General features: G+C 46.1%; 1 protein-coding gene and 1 long non-coding RNA gene across 6 annotated transcripts in view; one reads left to right on the forward strand and one right to left on the reverse strand.

The window, feature by feature from the left end:
• Positions 1-6,317, forward strand: LOC135578652 (uncharacterized). The gene is made up of 3 exons (XR_010470616.1): positions 1-134; positions 5,363-5,477; positions 6,182-6,317. It is a non-coding gene; the product is annotated as an uncharacterized LOC135578652 (long non-coding RNA).
• ARL11 (ADP ribosylation factor like GTPase 11) overlaps positions 6,309-14,577 on the reverse strand; it is a 16,818-nt gene continuing 8,549 nt past the window's right edge. For 2 of the 5 annotated variants that reach the window (XM_065053710.1, XM_021286827.2), the window contains exon 2: positions 12,563-14,300. In XM_065053710.1, coding sequence (XP_064909782.1) covers positions 13,336-13,881 — 546 coding nt within the window. In that variant the 5' untranslated portion in view covers positions 13,882-14,300 and the 3' untranslated portion in view covers positions 12,563-13,335. Of the gene's footprint in view, positions 6,532-12,562; positions 14,301-14,577 lie in introns of those variants that run through there. The other 3 variants (XR_010470611.1, XR_010470602.1, XR_010470610.1) reach the window with 3 other exon arrangements.

Here is a 14,577-nt window from a genome sequence, read left to right on the forward strand (position 1 = left end):
TGGAAGTATGTTACAAGAATGAATAAAGTAAGCTAATGCAGTCATCTCTGAAACCTTGGATACTGTGCTGCTACGGAGTTTTCGGCTTTTTGAGGAGAAGTTTCCCAAACACGTTCTCTTGAACTGCTGGAGAGGTACCTGTGGCTCCCCCGCTCTGGGTTTGCCGTCCCTGCTCCTTGTCACCTGGGGGAGCCACCTGGAGAGGCCCCTTCTCTCTGTGGGTGGGTGGATGATGGAGATGAGCTTCCCACGCCTTAGTTTAATCTTTGCAGATGCTCTTCCATGGGGATATAAAGGATAACGGTCTCAAAATAACCCAACAGCTATTTCCAAAAGCAGTTTAATCTCTGGTTCCTTCAGCTTTTAGTTGACAAAACTCTTGAATCTTGTGGGTTTTTTGCAACCTGTTAATTATCCAGCAGGTCCTACCTGTGTGACTTGGAAGACGCTACACTGGAATAAAGAACTCATTAGTTTAGGAGACATCTTAATTAGAAATAATAAAACCTAGAGTATATCTTAATATCCCGATGCTTCTAAAAATATAAACACTTTCATTTTGTTTGGATGATCTGCTAAACAGTGAAATGACTAAGAAGATCCACTAACAGGCATATTTAAAAAAAGAAAATCTCAGTAGACTGAATGATAGTTCAGGCCCATTTTGTTATTTTAGTCTGATCTATAATGTCCTCTGGATTCTGAGTGTATTTCAAACTAGCCTTTTCTACCAAGGCAGCCTAGTTACGTTGTGTTCCTTCTGTTTTGTTGCATAAAAAAGACTCCCTTTTGTGGCATAATTATGCTTCTATTCAAACATATGTAGGACAACAAATTATGCCAAGCCATTAGAAAGCACTTTTCAGGAAGAAAAGGAAGAAAATAGTAGAAAATGATGGGCTCCAATAGCAAAACCTTGGGAGATTTTGCTGCAGGGGTTTGTCACCATCCCTCTGTGGCAGCATGAGCAGAGTGAGCTGGAACCTTCTCAGATCTGCTTCAGGGTGCTCAGGAAAATTGCCTCGTGGTGGGACATGGAGTTATGAACTAGAGCAGCTTCACACTTCCCTGATTCGTCTGTGTGTGTGTGTGTGTGTGTGTGTGTGTGTGTGTGTGCATTACCCCACTGCAGAAGCGGTCGTGGGCAGGTCTGACGTGTGCTGCAGAGACCTCCAGCTGCCGCTGCAGCAGCACAAGCAGCTTCCTTGTCAAACACATTAGCGAGAAACCTTTCTTCAGCAGCACACAGGCTTGTGAAGGAGTAGGGGTTGTTTTTACTCAACCTTAGTTTTAAAAAAAGTGTGTTGGGGACATTACAGCCTTGTGCATCACACCTAAAAAGATTAAAACCACGATTCTTGTGTTATTAAATGAAGGCTGGAGTCTTTACTGCTCTCTGCCTTCACCCATCAGCAGTAAAATAGGGTGAACGTCACCACACAACCTCAGTGGAAAAATTTTGTGAAGGATTTAGGTGCCCCATGGGCAGGCTCTTCCCTGGACACAGTGAGGGAACTGCAGGAGGAGTTTTCAGATTGCTCAGTGTACAGTAAGTAGAGCCCAGGGACACCTGAAGATGGGGAAGATGGATTAACCATCCTCTTTAAATGGAGTCCTGCAGGAGATGGTGGTGGTTGGATCTTCCTCATGTGCTGAAACGGAAGATAAGGGAGGGAGCTGTTGTGGTTTAACCCCAGCTGGCAACTAAGCCCCACGCAGCCGCTCGCTCACTCCTCCACCTGCAATGCAACAGGGAAGAGAATTGGAAGGGTAAACGTGAGAAAATTCATGGGTTCAGTTTAATAGATAAAGACAGTTTAACAGGTAAAGCAAAAGCTGAGTGCACAAGCAAAACGAAACGAGGGATTCATTCACTGCTTCCCACGGGCCCACAGGTGTTCAGCCATCTCCAGGAAAGCCTAATGGTTGCTTAGGAAGACAAACGCCATCACTCCAAATGTCCCCTGCCTTGCTCCTTCTTCCCCCAGCTTTATATGCCGAGCATGACATCATATGATATGGAATGTCCCTTTGGTCAGTTGGGTCAGCTGTCCCAGCTGTGTCCCCTCCCAACTTGTTGTGTACCCCCAGCCCACTCACTGCTGGGTTGGTGTGAGGAGCAGAAGAGGCCTTGACTCGGTAAACATGGCTCAGCAGTAACTAAAACATCCCTGTGTTATCAACACTGTTCTCAGCACAAATCCAAAACAGAGCCCCATACTGGCTACCGTGAAGAAAATTAACTGTATCCCAGCCAAAACCAGCACAGGAGTTCATGTCTTCATCCTAATTATTTGCAAGCTGATCACCTTTAGTTACTTTTCTCCTTTTTTTCTTTTGAACCCTGCTTCGTGAGGCTAGATGATCCCCCATACAAATTCTCTGTACATTAAAATAGAGGATGAAATTAAAATACTTTGCCAGTGGCTTCAGCAAGTTCAGTTCCAGGTTTGTGCAAGGAGACAGTTAAGGAAGCTGCACCCCCTGCTCTGGGATTAGACCCATCACTGTTCCTTTCTGTTTGATGTAGTTCACAGCTGTTTCCCCCTGCATTTCATACTTCTACATCCTGGTGGGGCTCCCTCAATTCTAGATACTGCCTGCATTTTATAATATTGGAAATAAAGGATAAGATCTCCCTGTTTTGTCATGCTGACCCTAGCTTACAGAAGTGACTGCAGCAAAGTCTGTCCCTTGACATCATTTCTTTGGGAATGGTTTTCTTTACAGCATGGCAGCACATAAGAAAACTCAAGGAATGGAATGCGTGGAGGAGTCATCTTTGGAATTGTCAAATTCTCCTGTTTAAATCAAAGACATCCAAACTCTTCCAAAAATGCATAGCTTCCTCAAAAACATAGTCTTCCAGCCTTTGCATGCCTTGATACCTGTCATTTTTCACATCGCTGAGCTGTTGCCTTTACTGGTTTAGAACAAATATTAAAAATAATTTTTTTCCAAAAAAAAATGAGAGTTTAAAAAACTACCTGTTTTCTGCAGGTTTGGAAGTGGAGAAAAAACAGTAAATTAAAAGGTTCAACTGTTGCTAAGACACATTCTGATGCCTGCATCTTGCATGGAAAAATGCATCCAAAGGGCTCATTTGTGAACACTTGCAAGGAGCTGGATGTGCAGACACTGAGTTGGACACCTAGTGATAATACTCACTTCCAGCTCTGTCTGTAATCTCAGTGTTTCAGGGCCCTATGCTGAAATGTTTAGGCCTTTGCTGAGAAAAAGGCACAGTCCAAGGGGAGTATTTAGCAAGGCAGCATCTTGTGTTTGTGCTGAGCTTTGCACAGCTATCGATAGCCCGGGACGTGGTTTTAGGGGAGCTCAACCAGAGGTCTGAGCATGAAATTTTAAAAACTGATGGGAAAGGAAATAATCATTGCTTGCAGCGGTCACGGTTTTCTCTGTATTGAGTATTTTAGTCAATGTCTGAGCTCTTGGAATACTCCAGGAGTTTTACTGCCGTAAGCAGTTGCCTATTAGCCTAGATTAAACAGAAGAAAGATTTGGCCCTTAAAGATGGGAGAGAAAATTTGAAAACATGACTCCTACAGGTTTAGAAATAGAAATCTATTAAACTTCTGTGATTCTTCTTGACATAACTTGGGGACTACTTCTCATGCTTCCAGTTGCAGGAATACTGCTACAAAGATTCCTCGGAACCCTTGAGTTCCTCAGTGTTTTGCTCTTACCCCAACCCCAATTATCTACTCAAAGAGAAATGCTGCAAGCATTAATGTGTTAATGCTGAGGACTTGGGGGATCTTTTCTTCTCCTCTCTCACTTGGAAATTATCAAAAGAAGAGGTTGCTAAACTGCATCAATATTCCTTCCAAGCTAAGTTTGTGTGAGCTAAAAGTGGTGGCAGAGAGGCAAAAGCTGGGCAGGTTTCAGTGCCAGCTGCAGGCTCCATGCCCAGGGACTGACATCCCAAGTCAGGCTTTTGCCCTCCATTACACCTGAGAAGCTCAGTGTGTGTGTACCTTGCTCCTGGCTTACTTGTTGTGTAGCTGCTCGGAGCTGCGAAGCAGACGGCTGCATGGAGGCGGGCTGGCTGCTTATCCCTGGGAACCAAACAACAGACTCGAGGCAGTTTGCTGTTTGAGGCTTTTGGTGCTGGTTTGCATCTTGGACAAGGTGACTACTGACATATAAGAGGTTAAAAACTGCCCTTTTGCAACATCAAACATAGATGCATCACTGCATTAGGAGCTTAAGTTACGTCAACAGGTTTAGTCCTGTGATAAAAGCCAAGTTGGGAGGTTAGCTGGTCTCAGCTCATGCAGGGCTGCTGTAGTCGGAGCACCAGTGTCCACTTCTGCTTCATTTCACAGATGAAAACACACCTGGAAGAAGTAGCTCAATGACCAGCTGGGTGCTGGTGGGACAGGAGCTCTGGCCGGCAGCTGCCTTCCTCCTCCGCGTGGCCCGGCTCCTCGGTTTCTGCTAAAAAAACAGGGAATAAACTATTTTGCCTTTGCTGGGAGTAAAGGTGGCCACTTGGCAGCAATGGACTGTAGATCAAAATCAAGCTTCCCTTTTTGTAACCTGTTGCCTGCTAATTAGCAGGTATTGGATCAGGGCATCTCATCCCCAGGGTGTCTTGGAAAGCATGGTCTCCATGCAGCAGCTTGGGCAGATTGGGGAAAACTCGCTCCTCCTACTTTATTTGAGTACATTTGGGTTTGTTTCTCATGCTCCCAGCAGGAGGAAGGTGAAGAAATCATTTTGGGAAGCTTCATCCAGTTGGGCTTTGGGTTTGAAGGTCACAGGCAAGGTTTGGAGCTTCCCTGAGACTCCTCAGCAGGGGATCTCTCCTCCTGGTGGCATCTCCATACACATTTGAGAGACCACCTGTCCTGGTAGCTTGCAGCTTCATGACAAATTCCCCCTCCATGGGGCAACAGCAGCTTGAGACACTTGCCAATGAAGTCCTTGGCCTTGAAGACCGCATGGTGCGTTGCCCCAGCACCAAGGACCTGCCACCTTCTAAAGAGCCCAGAATTCTGTCTCAAGGTGCAGCAGCTTTCCTCCAGCTCTGCAAGGATTGCCACGGTTATCAACGCAGCTTCTGGAGGACATCTTCAGCTTTCCAGCACTGCCAGCTCTCTCTGAAAGCTTCTGGGTGATGAGGTCAGAACAAACTCCCACAAGAGCCACGTCCTATCCTAGAGCTCACCTTCTACCTACACTCAGAATTTAAAACCTCCTCAAGTATAATATCAGAGAGAAATGCCGAGGGGAGGCTTAACGTTTTAAATATATGGCAGGCAGAGCTGAACGGAATAGGCTGGTGTGCGTGCTCACTGGCAATAAGACACACAACCTTGATCTTCCACTCTGTTTACAGACATAAGGACAAGTCAGTGAAGTCCCATAGGAGGCAGCAGGGGAGTGGCCAGCAGACGCAAAGCAGGGTGAAGCCACAGTGAGATTCCTACTGAGTGTTCCTGCAGCTGACTCAGGTGAGCATCGTCCGCACATCACAGAATCACACACCGAATCACAGAATGTTAGGGAATGACAAAATCTCCCAGAAAAATTACTGTAGCTTTAAATTTATTTTTTTTTATTTCACTGCTTCTAAACCTTTAAAAATTAACATGAAACTTTTACTGGAGCACTGATGGTTCCTGTTTCTGGGAAGGTTTTTGTCCTAAAGCTGCAGTGCGGAGTGTGTCCTGCAGTATCAGGAGCAGCTTATGCCCCTGGACTGAATGTGCTGGGTTCAGTCGCTGAATACAGAGATTGTGCGGTGCTGGGAATACACGCTGCTGTGCCCCTAACCAGGTATGAATAAACCAAAATCTAGGCAGGACGTGACAAAATCAAACAGTCTGACTTACTTACTGACTTCTTAATTTTCTCAACTCCATAGCTGATGCCTTTAATGAGACAGACTGGTTTGGGTGTAGCTTTTGGTTTCCATCTGGAACTTCCTGCACTGTTCCTGGTTTTTACGGTTTGGGGCTTTGCTTTGCATTTTGTTTGTTTGTTTGTTTCCCCAGACGTATTACTTACATTGCTACTTTATCTTTTTTCCTTTTCAAAAGGCTGACATGTCTTTTAGCACAGCACTTTTACCAGCACCACAGGTATAACATGCAGTCTTGAAATTCACAGCATGTTCTCAGAAGTTCTTCCCTTGCACCCATTTTCTTTCCTGCAGCACATCACCTCCAAGAAAATGGCAAGAAGCTCCATTAAGTCCAAACGAAACTGAAATCATTTAATTAGGATGCATCTCTCATGCAGAAGACGGCAGAGACTGTGAGATGCTCCCGTGTGGCTGGAGAGCTGGTGGCCATGAACCAGGTGGTCGGGGGACCCCGTCTCAGGGAATTGCTGGTGATGAAATCAAATGACCAGCAAAAGCAGGAGGAACTGGGGCCAGCCCCACAGATGCAGGGAGCTGCAGCCTGCCATAAACCCATCTGTGGCATTTTCAGCTTCTCCCTCTGGCCGAGGCCGTGATCTTCCCTGGAGACTTGACACTCACGGCTACTGGGGTCTTCAGCTCTGCAAGGGGAGAGAACAGCAAGGTCATTTGTTGCCTCTGCTGATGGTGCTGAGGGGATAGATGGCAATGTGACTTTTTTTATATGGGATGAAGACACCAGGCAGAAAATAACAACAAAAATATTGAGGATGTTTTCTTTACCAAAGACTGAGTGGCGTCGGATTGAAGTAAGTCACAAGTGCTTCTTCCCAGGGAGGAAATACAGGACAATAAAGGTCTCTCTAAGGGAGAAAGCCTAAGGGGAACCATGTGGCCAAACCAGCACCTCCTGCCAGGCCATGGTGCCCACATCACCCAAAGCCCTGGGGCTGCCTGCAGCCACCTCCACCAGGATATGTCCACTGACCTCCCACTCGTTCCCACGTGCTGTCTTTGAAAAGCTGCTTTTTCCTCAGGGGCATGGTGAACATTGTCCCCATCACTCCTGGGGCAGCTCTGGAGCCTCGGGATCACATTCCCATGATTGCAGCCCAAAAACTGCTCTTCCTTGCTGAGCTTCCCTTGCTTTGCTGGTGATGGGCCCATCCCATCTTGTAGAAATGGGGCATCCTCGAGAACGCTCAGTTATGTTTTCCTCTGTATTGACCTTCCCCAGGAACAGGGGGAAGCTCCTTCTCCACTCCTGTGGAAGCTCAGCCCCGAGGAACATTGTGCAGATACCTCACAACTGGTGCCATGCTGGACTCCTGCTCCAGCTCTGTACTGACCCGAAACTCGTGTCTCTGGAAATGCTGCCTGTGTTGCAGGATGGACTTGTAGCACTGGTCTTCATTTATGCTATTATCAGAGAGAAGGACTACTGTTAAGTGCTGTCAGAAGCCAGAAAATAATAATGAGTAAAGTGCCCATCTTTATGAGCAGAACAGACCCTTGCCTGATCAGATGCCTCCAGAAAACAGATCAGATGCCTCCAGCTCTGCTCTCAGCTGATGGTGTTCTACCCAAGGAAATCTCCAGTTTGGTCTTTCCAAAGTCCTCTCCCTTCATTATCAAACCTCACATAGGCCCCTGTGGCTTTGTCCTCTCATTGCAGAAGCTGGTGGCTTCGTAACCTTGCTGTGGTTTGGTTAAAAAGCAAATATTGCACCTACGTCCAAGGCAAAGCGGAGCATTACCACAGAGCTGCCAATTGCCAAGTGGTTTTGGTTTGTGTAAGCAGTTGTGGCCTGTTGAAAAAAAAACGTGTTGCCACATTCAAGTGTGGTTAGCCAGCATAGGCCAAAAAAGAATTACTAACAATCTGAGGCCTAAGGGAGGATTTCAGAACAGTCCATCAGCTCCAGGGAGATTGTTTCCCACAGCAGTTAGCACACAAGACGTTGACGGTGCAGGACTGATTTAAAGCATTAGAGCTTTGGAGGTGACAAGCATTGGATTGGGTTTACACCTCTGGTCTGACCACAGAGAGGCAGACAGGGCCGCGGGCAGAGGGGGACATGCTTTCCATGTCTGGGTTGGCATCACCTTTCTCGGCAGTTGGCTGATTTATCCTTTTTTTCTTTTTTCCTTTTTGCGGTAATGTTGTACAAATGGCACTGTGTGAAGCACGAGCTGGGGGGTGATGCGGTCCTAGCCAAGGATGCATCGCTGGGGCCCAAACACACACACCAGCCTTCATCTGATGTTTTTAATGATATCCAGACAGCAAGCTTAGGGCTGCAACTCAAGCAAATGCTTCACAAAAAAAATCAAGTATCGGGAAGTTTAGATGGAGTCCATTTAATTAACTCTTTGAGGGCTGTAATGTTTTGAACTGCAGTTTGTCATTTGTCTTAGCCGTAATTACGTGGCTGGCTTTTAATACCATTTGGCAAGGAAGTGGTGTCACACATGGTTTTACTCCTTGTTTTTTCTTGGTGAGTTACACACTTATCTTTATAGGTCATATTTCATGGTTTCTTTAAGAGGAGGAAATTAATTCACAGCTGTTAGGTGTATTGAAGTGATAATTAAGACATTGCACCGCATTATACAGCCTTTTTCCTTGCAATCTTTAATATTTTTTTTCGTGTTGTATTTGAAAAGAAAGCTCTTCTTAACTTTCTAAAAGAATTAATATTGACCTTTCTTCCCCCAGGTGTTTCCCAGGTCCCTGGCTGCTGCCCTAAAACTCTTCTCCCAGTGTTACAGCCGGTCACAGCTCCCGGTGGCCGCCTGTTCCCTCTTTAAATAGTTCATTGTCAACCGTTCCTGCCCTCACCCTGCAGCCCTGGGGTCGCCCGGTTCCCCTCTGATCTCAGGCCTTTCAGAAAGACCGTGGTGAAACCCATCAGAGAAGCCCCATTAGTAACCGTGGGGCAAATGTGATGTAGGTCCCTCCAAAAACAAAGAAACGGTGCGAAGAGCAGAAATCGGCTAATGCACAAGTAGAAACCATTTTGTGTCACTGACTGGCTGAAATATGGAAGTCGTGAAGAGACCGGGGAAAAGGTGAATTGTCCTTCTTGTAGTGGTGAAGGGGAAAAGGTGACTCATTCTTCCGTTACTGGTTTTTAACATCGGTTGGTTGGTTTTTGGGTTTTTTTTCCAGCTCACTGTTTCCTTCTATCTGAGGGTGAATGAAAAACTCCTTGTCAGAAATGAAAAAATAAATCTGTGCTGGGTTCATAGTCATGAAAAGGGTTTGTTGAAGCTGGTTTAAAAAACGAGTCCCACAGAAAGTTTAGTACATCGGCGAGTAATTAGCTGTGTCCTTTCGTAAACAGTGTGAAGGATGACCCAAGTGTCTTGGTGCTCTGGAAAGAGGCAGCAGGACCCAGAGGCAGCTCCCAGTGCAGTGATCCCTGGAAAGCAGAGAAGGGATGGGAGGTCCCAGGGCTGGAGGAGCTGATGGCCATGGGCAAGGAGGCTGCTCTGACAGTTCCATGCAAAGACAGATACTCACCAGTATGGCTCTTCTCAGTGAAGTGGTGATTAATGCAAAATGATCACTTCCAGTTAAGTGACTGTAAAAGTTAATACACACCAGAACGCCTCTGAGGGTGTCAGCTTCTTGAACCTTCATCCTTAGAGACGTTCAAACCTGCAGCACCAGGCCTCAAGCTACCTGACTTAAAAAGGGTTTTGGATCAGGTGTCCCTTCCAAACCTTGGTATCCTATGAGCTAGCCACTTTCGCCAATACATTTAGCTCATAGCCACCAGATCCAAGATCACAAAAAAGAAGACCACATCAGCAACCAAATACCGACTGGGTCAATTAAAGAGAGCTGATGAAGCTGTAGGAAGCTACTAGCAGAGGCCAAAGTGGGATGCAAGTTATAACAAGGGTGGTTTGAGGGGGGAAAAACATCAGTTAAACTATTCCCAAGCAATACTTTCCACAGTCATGGAATGACTGGGCTTGGAAGGGACCTATGGAGATCATCTAGTCCAATGCACCTGCTAAAGCAGGTTCACCTACAGCAAATCACACAGGAATACGTCCATGTGGGTCTTGAATGTCTCCAGAGAATGAGACTCCACAGCCCCTCTGGGCAGCCTGTTCCAGTGCTCTGGTACTCTCAAAATAAAGAAGTTTCTTCTCATATTCAGGTGGAACCTCCTGTGCTTCAGTCTGTGTCCATTGCCCCTCATCCTATTGTTGGGCACTACTAAATAAAGAGAGCCAAATAAATACCTGTTGCTGAAGAAAACCAAAAAGGAAATAAAACATCCTGCTGTTCTAAACATCTCCTTTTAACTTTGAGACAGCCAGCATCGGAGAGAGCAACTGGATGGGCTTAACATCCAGAAAAGCTGCTAAAAAGGGCTCTTGACCAGCTAGTGTAGAGTCTGGGACCTATAACCCAAAGGATACTTCAAATTTGTGAGGAACCTGAAACAAGAGTGTTCTCAGGATTTTTATTTTGCCTGTTACTAAGAGAGAAGCTGTGATATTTTAGAAATCGGCACAGAGGCTCCGACATCTGTCACACACCCAGGAAGATGGAAACTGTCGGTTTGAGGGTGGCCTCCTGGCTGGAGTCCGTAAGTGCAGATGTTTAAGGGACTCATGTGGCAGAGGCTCTCCTGCAGGATTACCTAGAAAAAGAGGCAAGAAACTTCCCTCCCTAGAGCTGACTTCTTCCTGCAATCTTCCACACTGCTTCCTTTGAACCAGGCAGGAGTTTTGACAGTGAAGCATTCAAGTGTTGTTGGGTGAGCATCCCGCACACGTTTGGTTAGAGCAGTGCAGGGCTCATTAGATTGACTTGTTTAAACGTGCTTTCCAATGCAGGAGAAAATAATTATAAATTGCTGTTTCAAACTTTTTGACCCAGCATCATTTTGACAGTCTCTAACAAAGGCATAAATGAGCTGAGTAATGTGACCGAGCATCTAGAAAAGCCTTATTCGATAAAACAAGGATGGTAAATCACACGGTGCCCCATGAGACAGGGTATTTTGCCAAATTACTGCTTCAGGGGAAGTGAGAACACTTTCAGTAACTGGGATGTTACTTCATCAGTTTCAGGCATTTAGGGTTCCCGCTGCCAAGAACAACCCCTTCTCCACCGCCTCCTACCTTGCTATTTAGATTTTTAATTGGTGGTATCTAGCAAAGGCTGGTGGTTACCTCTATTTGCTGCCAGAGGAGCCTATTTTTTCTCTTTAAAGGGTTTAAAAAACACTCATGGTGGAATGGGAAGGCTTCAGTGCCATTTTTAACCACCAGCAGACAATCCTGTAGAGTCAAATGCACACATCAAGAGCCAATTAAGAGTAAATCATCATCAGGACTTCAGTCTATGTTGAGTTTAAAATATTGCTGATCCACCACCCTAATGTACAATACTTTATTTTGTACCACATGAGACGAAAGACCAAAATGCCAGCGAACTCAATACGGAGAATGTTTTTTGGCATGGCAATGCAACACAGAGCCTTTTGCATTGTGCCTCTAGGACTGATGTTCAAAATGGCCAAAAGGCCCGCGAGAAGATGCGGCTTTTTCATGTACTGGCAACCAGGCCGCATAGATGACCTGAGTTTGTTCAGCTCTGTCTAGATATGAGCACCTATGCTGTGTCACAGAAACTGCTCAGTCTGGTTCTGACAGATACTCCACGTGCATTGGAGACAGCTTGTGTGTGAGAAGCAAACAATGACCACCACCACCACCACAAAGGCAGATCAACCTGCTCACGTTAACTGCAAAGATGCAAAGATGTAATTTTTATCCTCCTTACCATGCACACAGGTTTGTCATATAATTAATTATACAATTCAGTGCTGTTTAAGTATGCTCATAACCATGACCACTTAGGTCAGATCAACACTGAAGCACTATTTTATAGCATATAATAGTTCTTCTACAGTGACACAGCTAAAAAAAAAAAAGGTGACTTTTTCCATTGGAAAGGATTTATTTTATTGAGACCTTCCTGTAAATGTCAGATTATCTTTCTTCATGACTGTTTAAGCTCTCTATTCCAGCTGCTGCCCCCTATGAAGTGAGGCTAAGAACAGCACTAGTAAAAGCTGGGTGATAATTCCTTAACAACTGTAAAATGCTCTGGTATGAACAGAAGATTTCACCACGTATTTCTCCTTGGTGTTTCTAGGTTGAGGAAGTTCTTCCTTGAAAGCAGCTGACTTCTGCTGCTTGAAAATTTTGTGTCCTTTCTCACCACTTCCCTCACCACTTTCATTAATTTCATAATAAAGTAGGGACTGCTGTGAAATTTCTTAATTTTAACCCTGAATAACAGAACTTTGGGTACAGGGAGGTCTTAGGCACGTGTTTTATAGGCCTTTCCAATGGCAGATTGAGCAGGATTGGACAAAAACCATCACTGCAACAAGGGACCTGGCCCCATCATGAGGTGCCAGGGGCCTTCCAGCTGCTCCAGATGCAGTGGAGAGCCCTTTGGTTACCAACCTGCCTATGCCCAGAGGCACCCATAGTTACCAGCCATTGCCTGTAGAGTGGTCTCACCAGTTTCAAAAGTCTGAGAAACTGAGCTTCATGTTGGCTGTTAAGGCCACCGTGAGGATATTTAGAGGTTGACTGGTCATGTGGATGTGTTCCCAAGCATCTAAAGTCAGGTTTGATTTCTTCATATTTAAATATAATCCAAGGAAAATGAGGTACAGCTTTCATTAAATCAGTATTTGATAAATATAACAATTGAACAGGACCTAAACCAAGAAATACAGAAATTAATATATACACATCCAATCCTGACTCACATCCATGGCTCGAAGATTATACCTGTAGATGCCTCATTAAAACCAATTAGCTGCTGGTTGTTCTAAGTCCTTTGCTTACACTGCTCCAGTTCAGCCATTCCCTTTTAGCAGCTGCTGATTTTCTAGCGGATGAAAGTGTGATTCGAGCTGATCGAGAAGCACCATGGAGCATGTTCAAATACCCCTCCGTGGGCATCAGCCCATCAAGATAGCTGCATTGGGGCTGAGAGCCATGGTAAGAAAGTAACGCCCCAGTCTCTTGTGTGCATTTCTGGTGTAATTTATATTGCTCTGGCAAAAAGCGTCCCTGCTGAAGCACTGGACATACATAAGGAAGATAAGCAGAGCCTGGTGACTGTGGGAAAAGCTGCAGCCAGTGATGAAAGTCCAAGAGATGGAGCAAAAAATGCTCCACGATGGGAGTTCTGCTCAGAGGTCTTCCTGGTGGCAAGAGGTTTCAGTGGTGAGTGGATGGGTGTTTTTCCGCGTGGTATGTGCCAAGTGCAGATCTGCTCAGTTCAGGGGGCACATGAGGCTGGGATCCTCTATGGCAAACCTGTGGGCATCAACGAGTGGGAAAAGTCTGCCCGAGGTTCAGGTTTGCGCTGGGACTCGGGTTTGCTCTCAGGCTCAGGACCTCTGCTCCAGACCCCGCAGCAGCACTCCCAGGACGGCCAGGGCTTCCTGCAGGCCCTGCCCGGTGCAGGCACTGCACCCCCGCAGCACCCAGCGGTGCCCCACCAGCCGCCCCTGCTGCAGCCTCTCCCCCAGCTTGGCAGGAGCCAGCGCTCCCGGTACCTCCTGCTTGTTGGCCAGGAGGAGGACGGGGACACCAGCCATGCTGGGGTGGCTCAGCACTTCCTCCAGCGCCGCCACTGCTTCAGGCAGCCGGGCCGTGTCCGTGCTGTCAAACACAAAGATGAGGGCGTTGGTGTCCTCCAGGTAGTCAGGCCAGCTTGTCCGCAGGCTGCCTTGTCCACCGATGTCCCAGAGGGTGAAGGAGACGCCACAGGGTGTTTGCAGAGACTCCACGTTGAAGCCCACCGTTGGGCTAGTCTCCATAGCCCAGCTGCTCTTCAGTTTGTATAGAATGGTGGATTTGCCAGCAAAGTCGAGCCCTAGCATGACAACTCGAGCATCTCTTTTGTGATAGCCTTTGGAGATCAGCTTCCCCATCAAGATGCTGTCACAAGCGTGGGAAAAAAAAATTGCAGCCAAAAAAATAAAGCAAGCTTATTTCCTCAATAATATTAGTTAAAAACAGTGCTCAGTTCTGCCTCTCCAAGAGACCACCTTAGGTTTGCTGAAGACACAGGCAGCTTGCTTTTGCTTCTCTTCGTAGCTAAAACAAGGTGAGAGTTATTATTTATGAGGTGTGGAGCAGAGCCAGGGAGTGCCGCTGGAAACAACTATTTCTATATCCCAGCTCCGCTGCCGCCAACTTCCATTTCCATTCACGACCTGAAGTGATCAGTGCAGAAAGGAGCCAACATCTTGCAGGAAGAGGCGGGGAAATGGTGGAGCAAGTTTCTTCCTCATTGCATGCAGAAATAAATGACCTTTTGTTCATTGGCTTCTCTAGGGGAAATCCACTCCTGGCAGGACAGAACAAGGAGGAAACCGGGTTTCAGATCAGAGTTGCTCTCGGAATTTGCTGAATCACAGCTCAAGGGTGTGGGTTTAAACATGAGCAACAACTGACAGTTTTTCTGCCAGTCTTACGGTAGAAAGTATAAAACTGATCTCTGTAGCATCAGCTTTCAGTACCTGTTATGCAGATGGTAAAACCAGCAATTTAAAATAATGCACACAAGCATGTTTTTTTAATGTCTCATTGAAATACGACCAGTCAGAGCGCTTTCCCTGGGGTGA

Source organism: Columba livia, chromosome 1 (genome assembly GCF_036013475.1).
Source record: "Columba livia isolate bColLiv1 breed racing homer chromosome 1, bColLiv1.pat.W.v2, whole genome shotgun sequence".
Taxonomy (NCBI): domain Eukaryota; kingdom Metazoa; phylum Chordata; class Aves; order Columbiformes; family Columbidae; genus Columba; species Columba livia.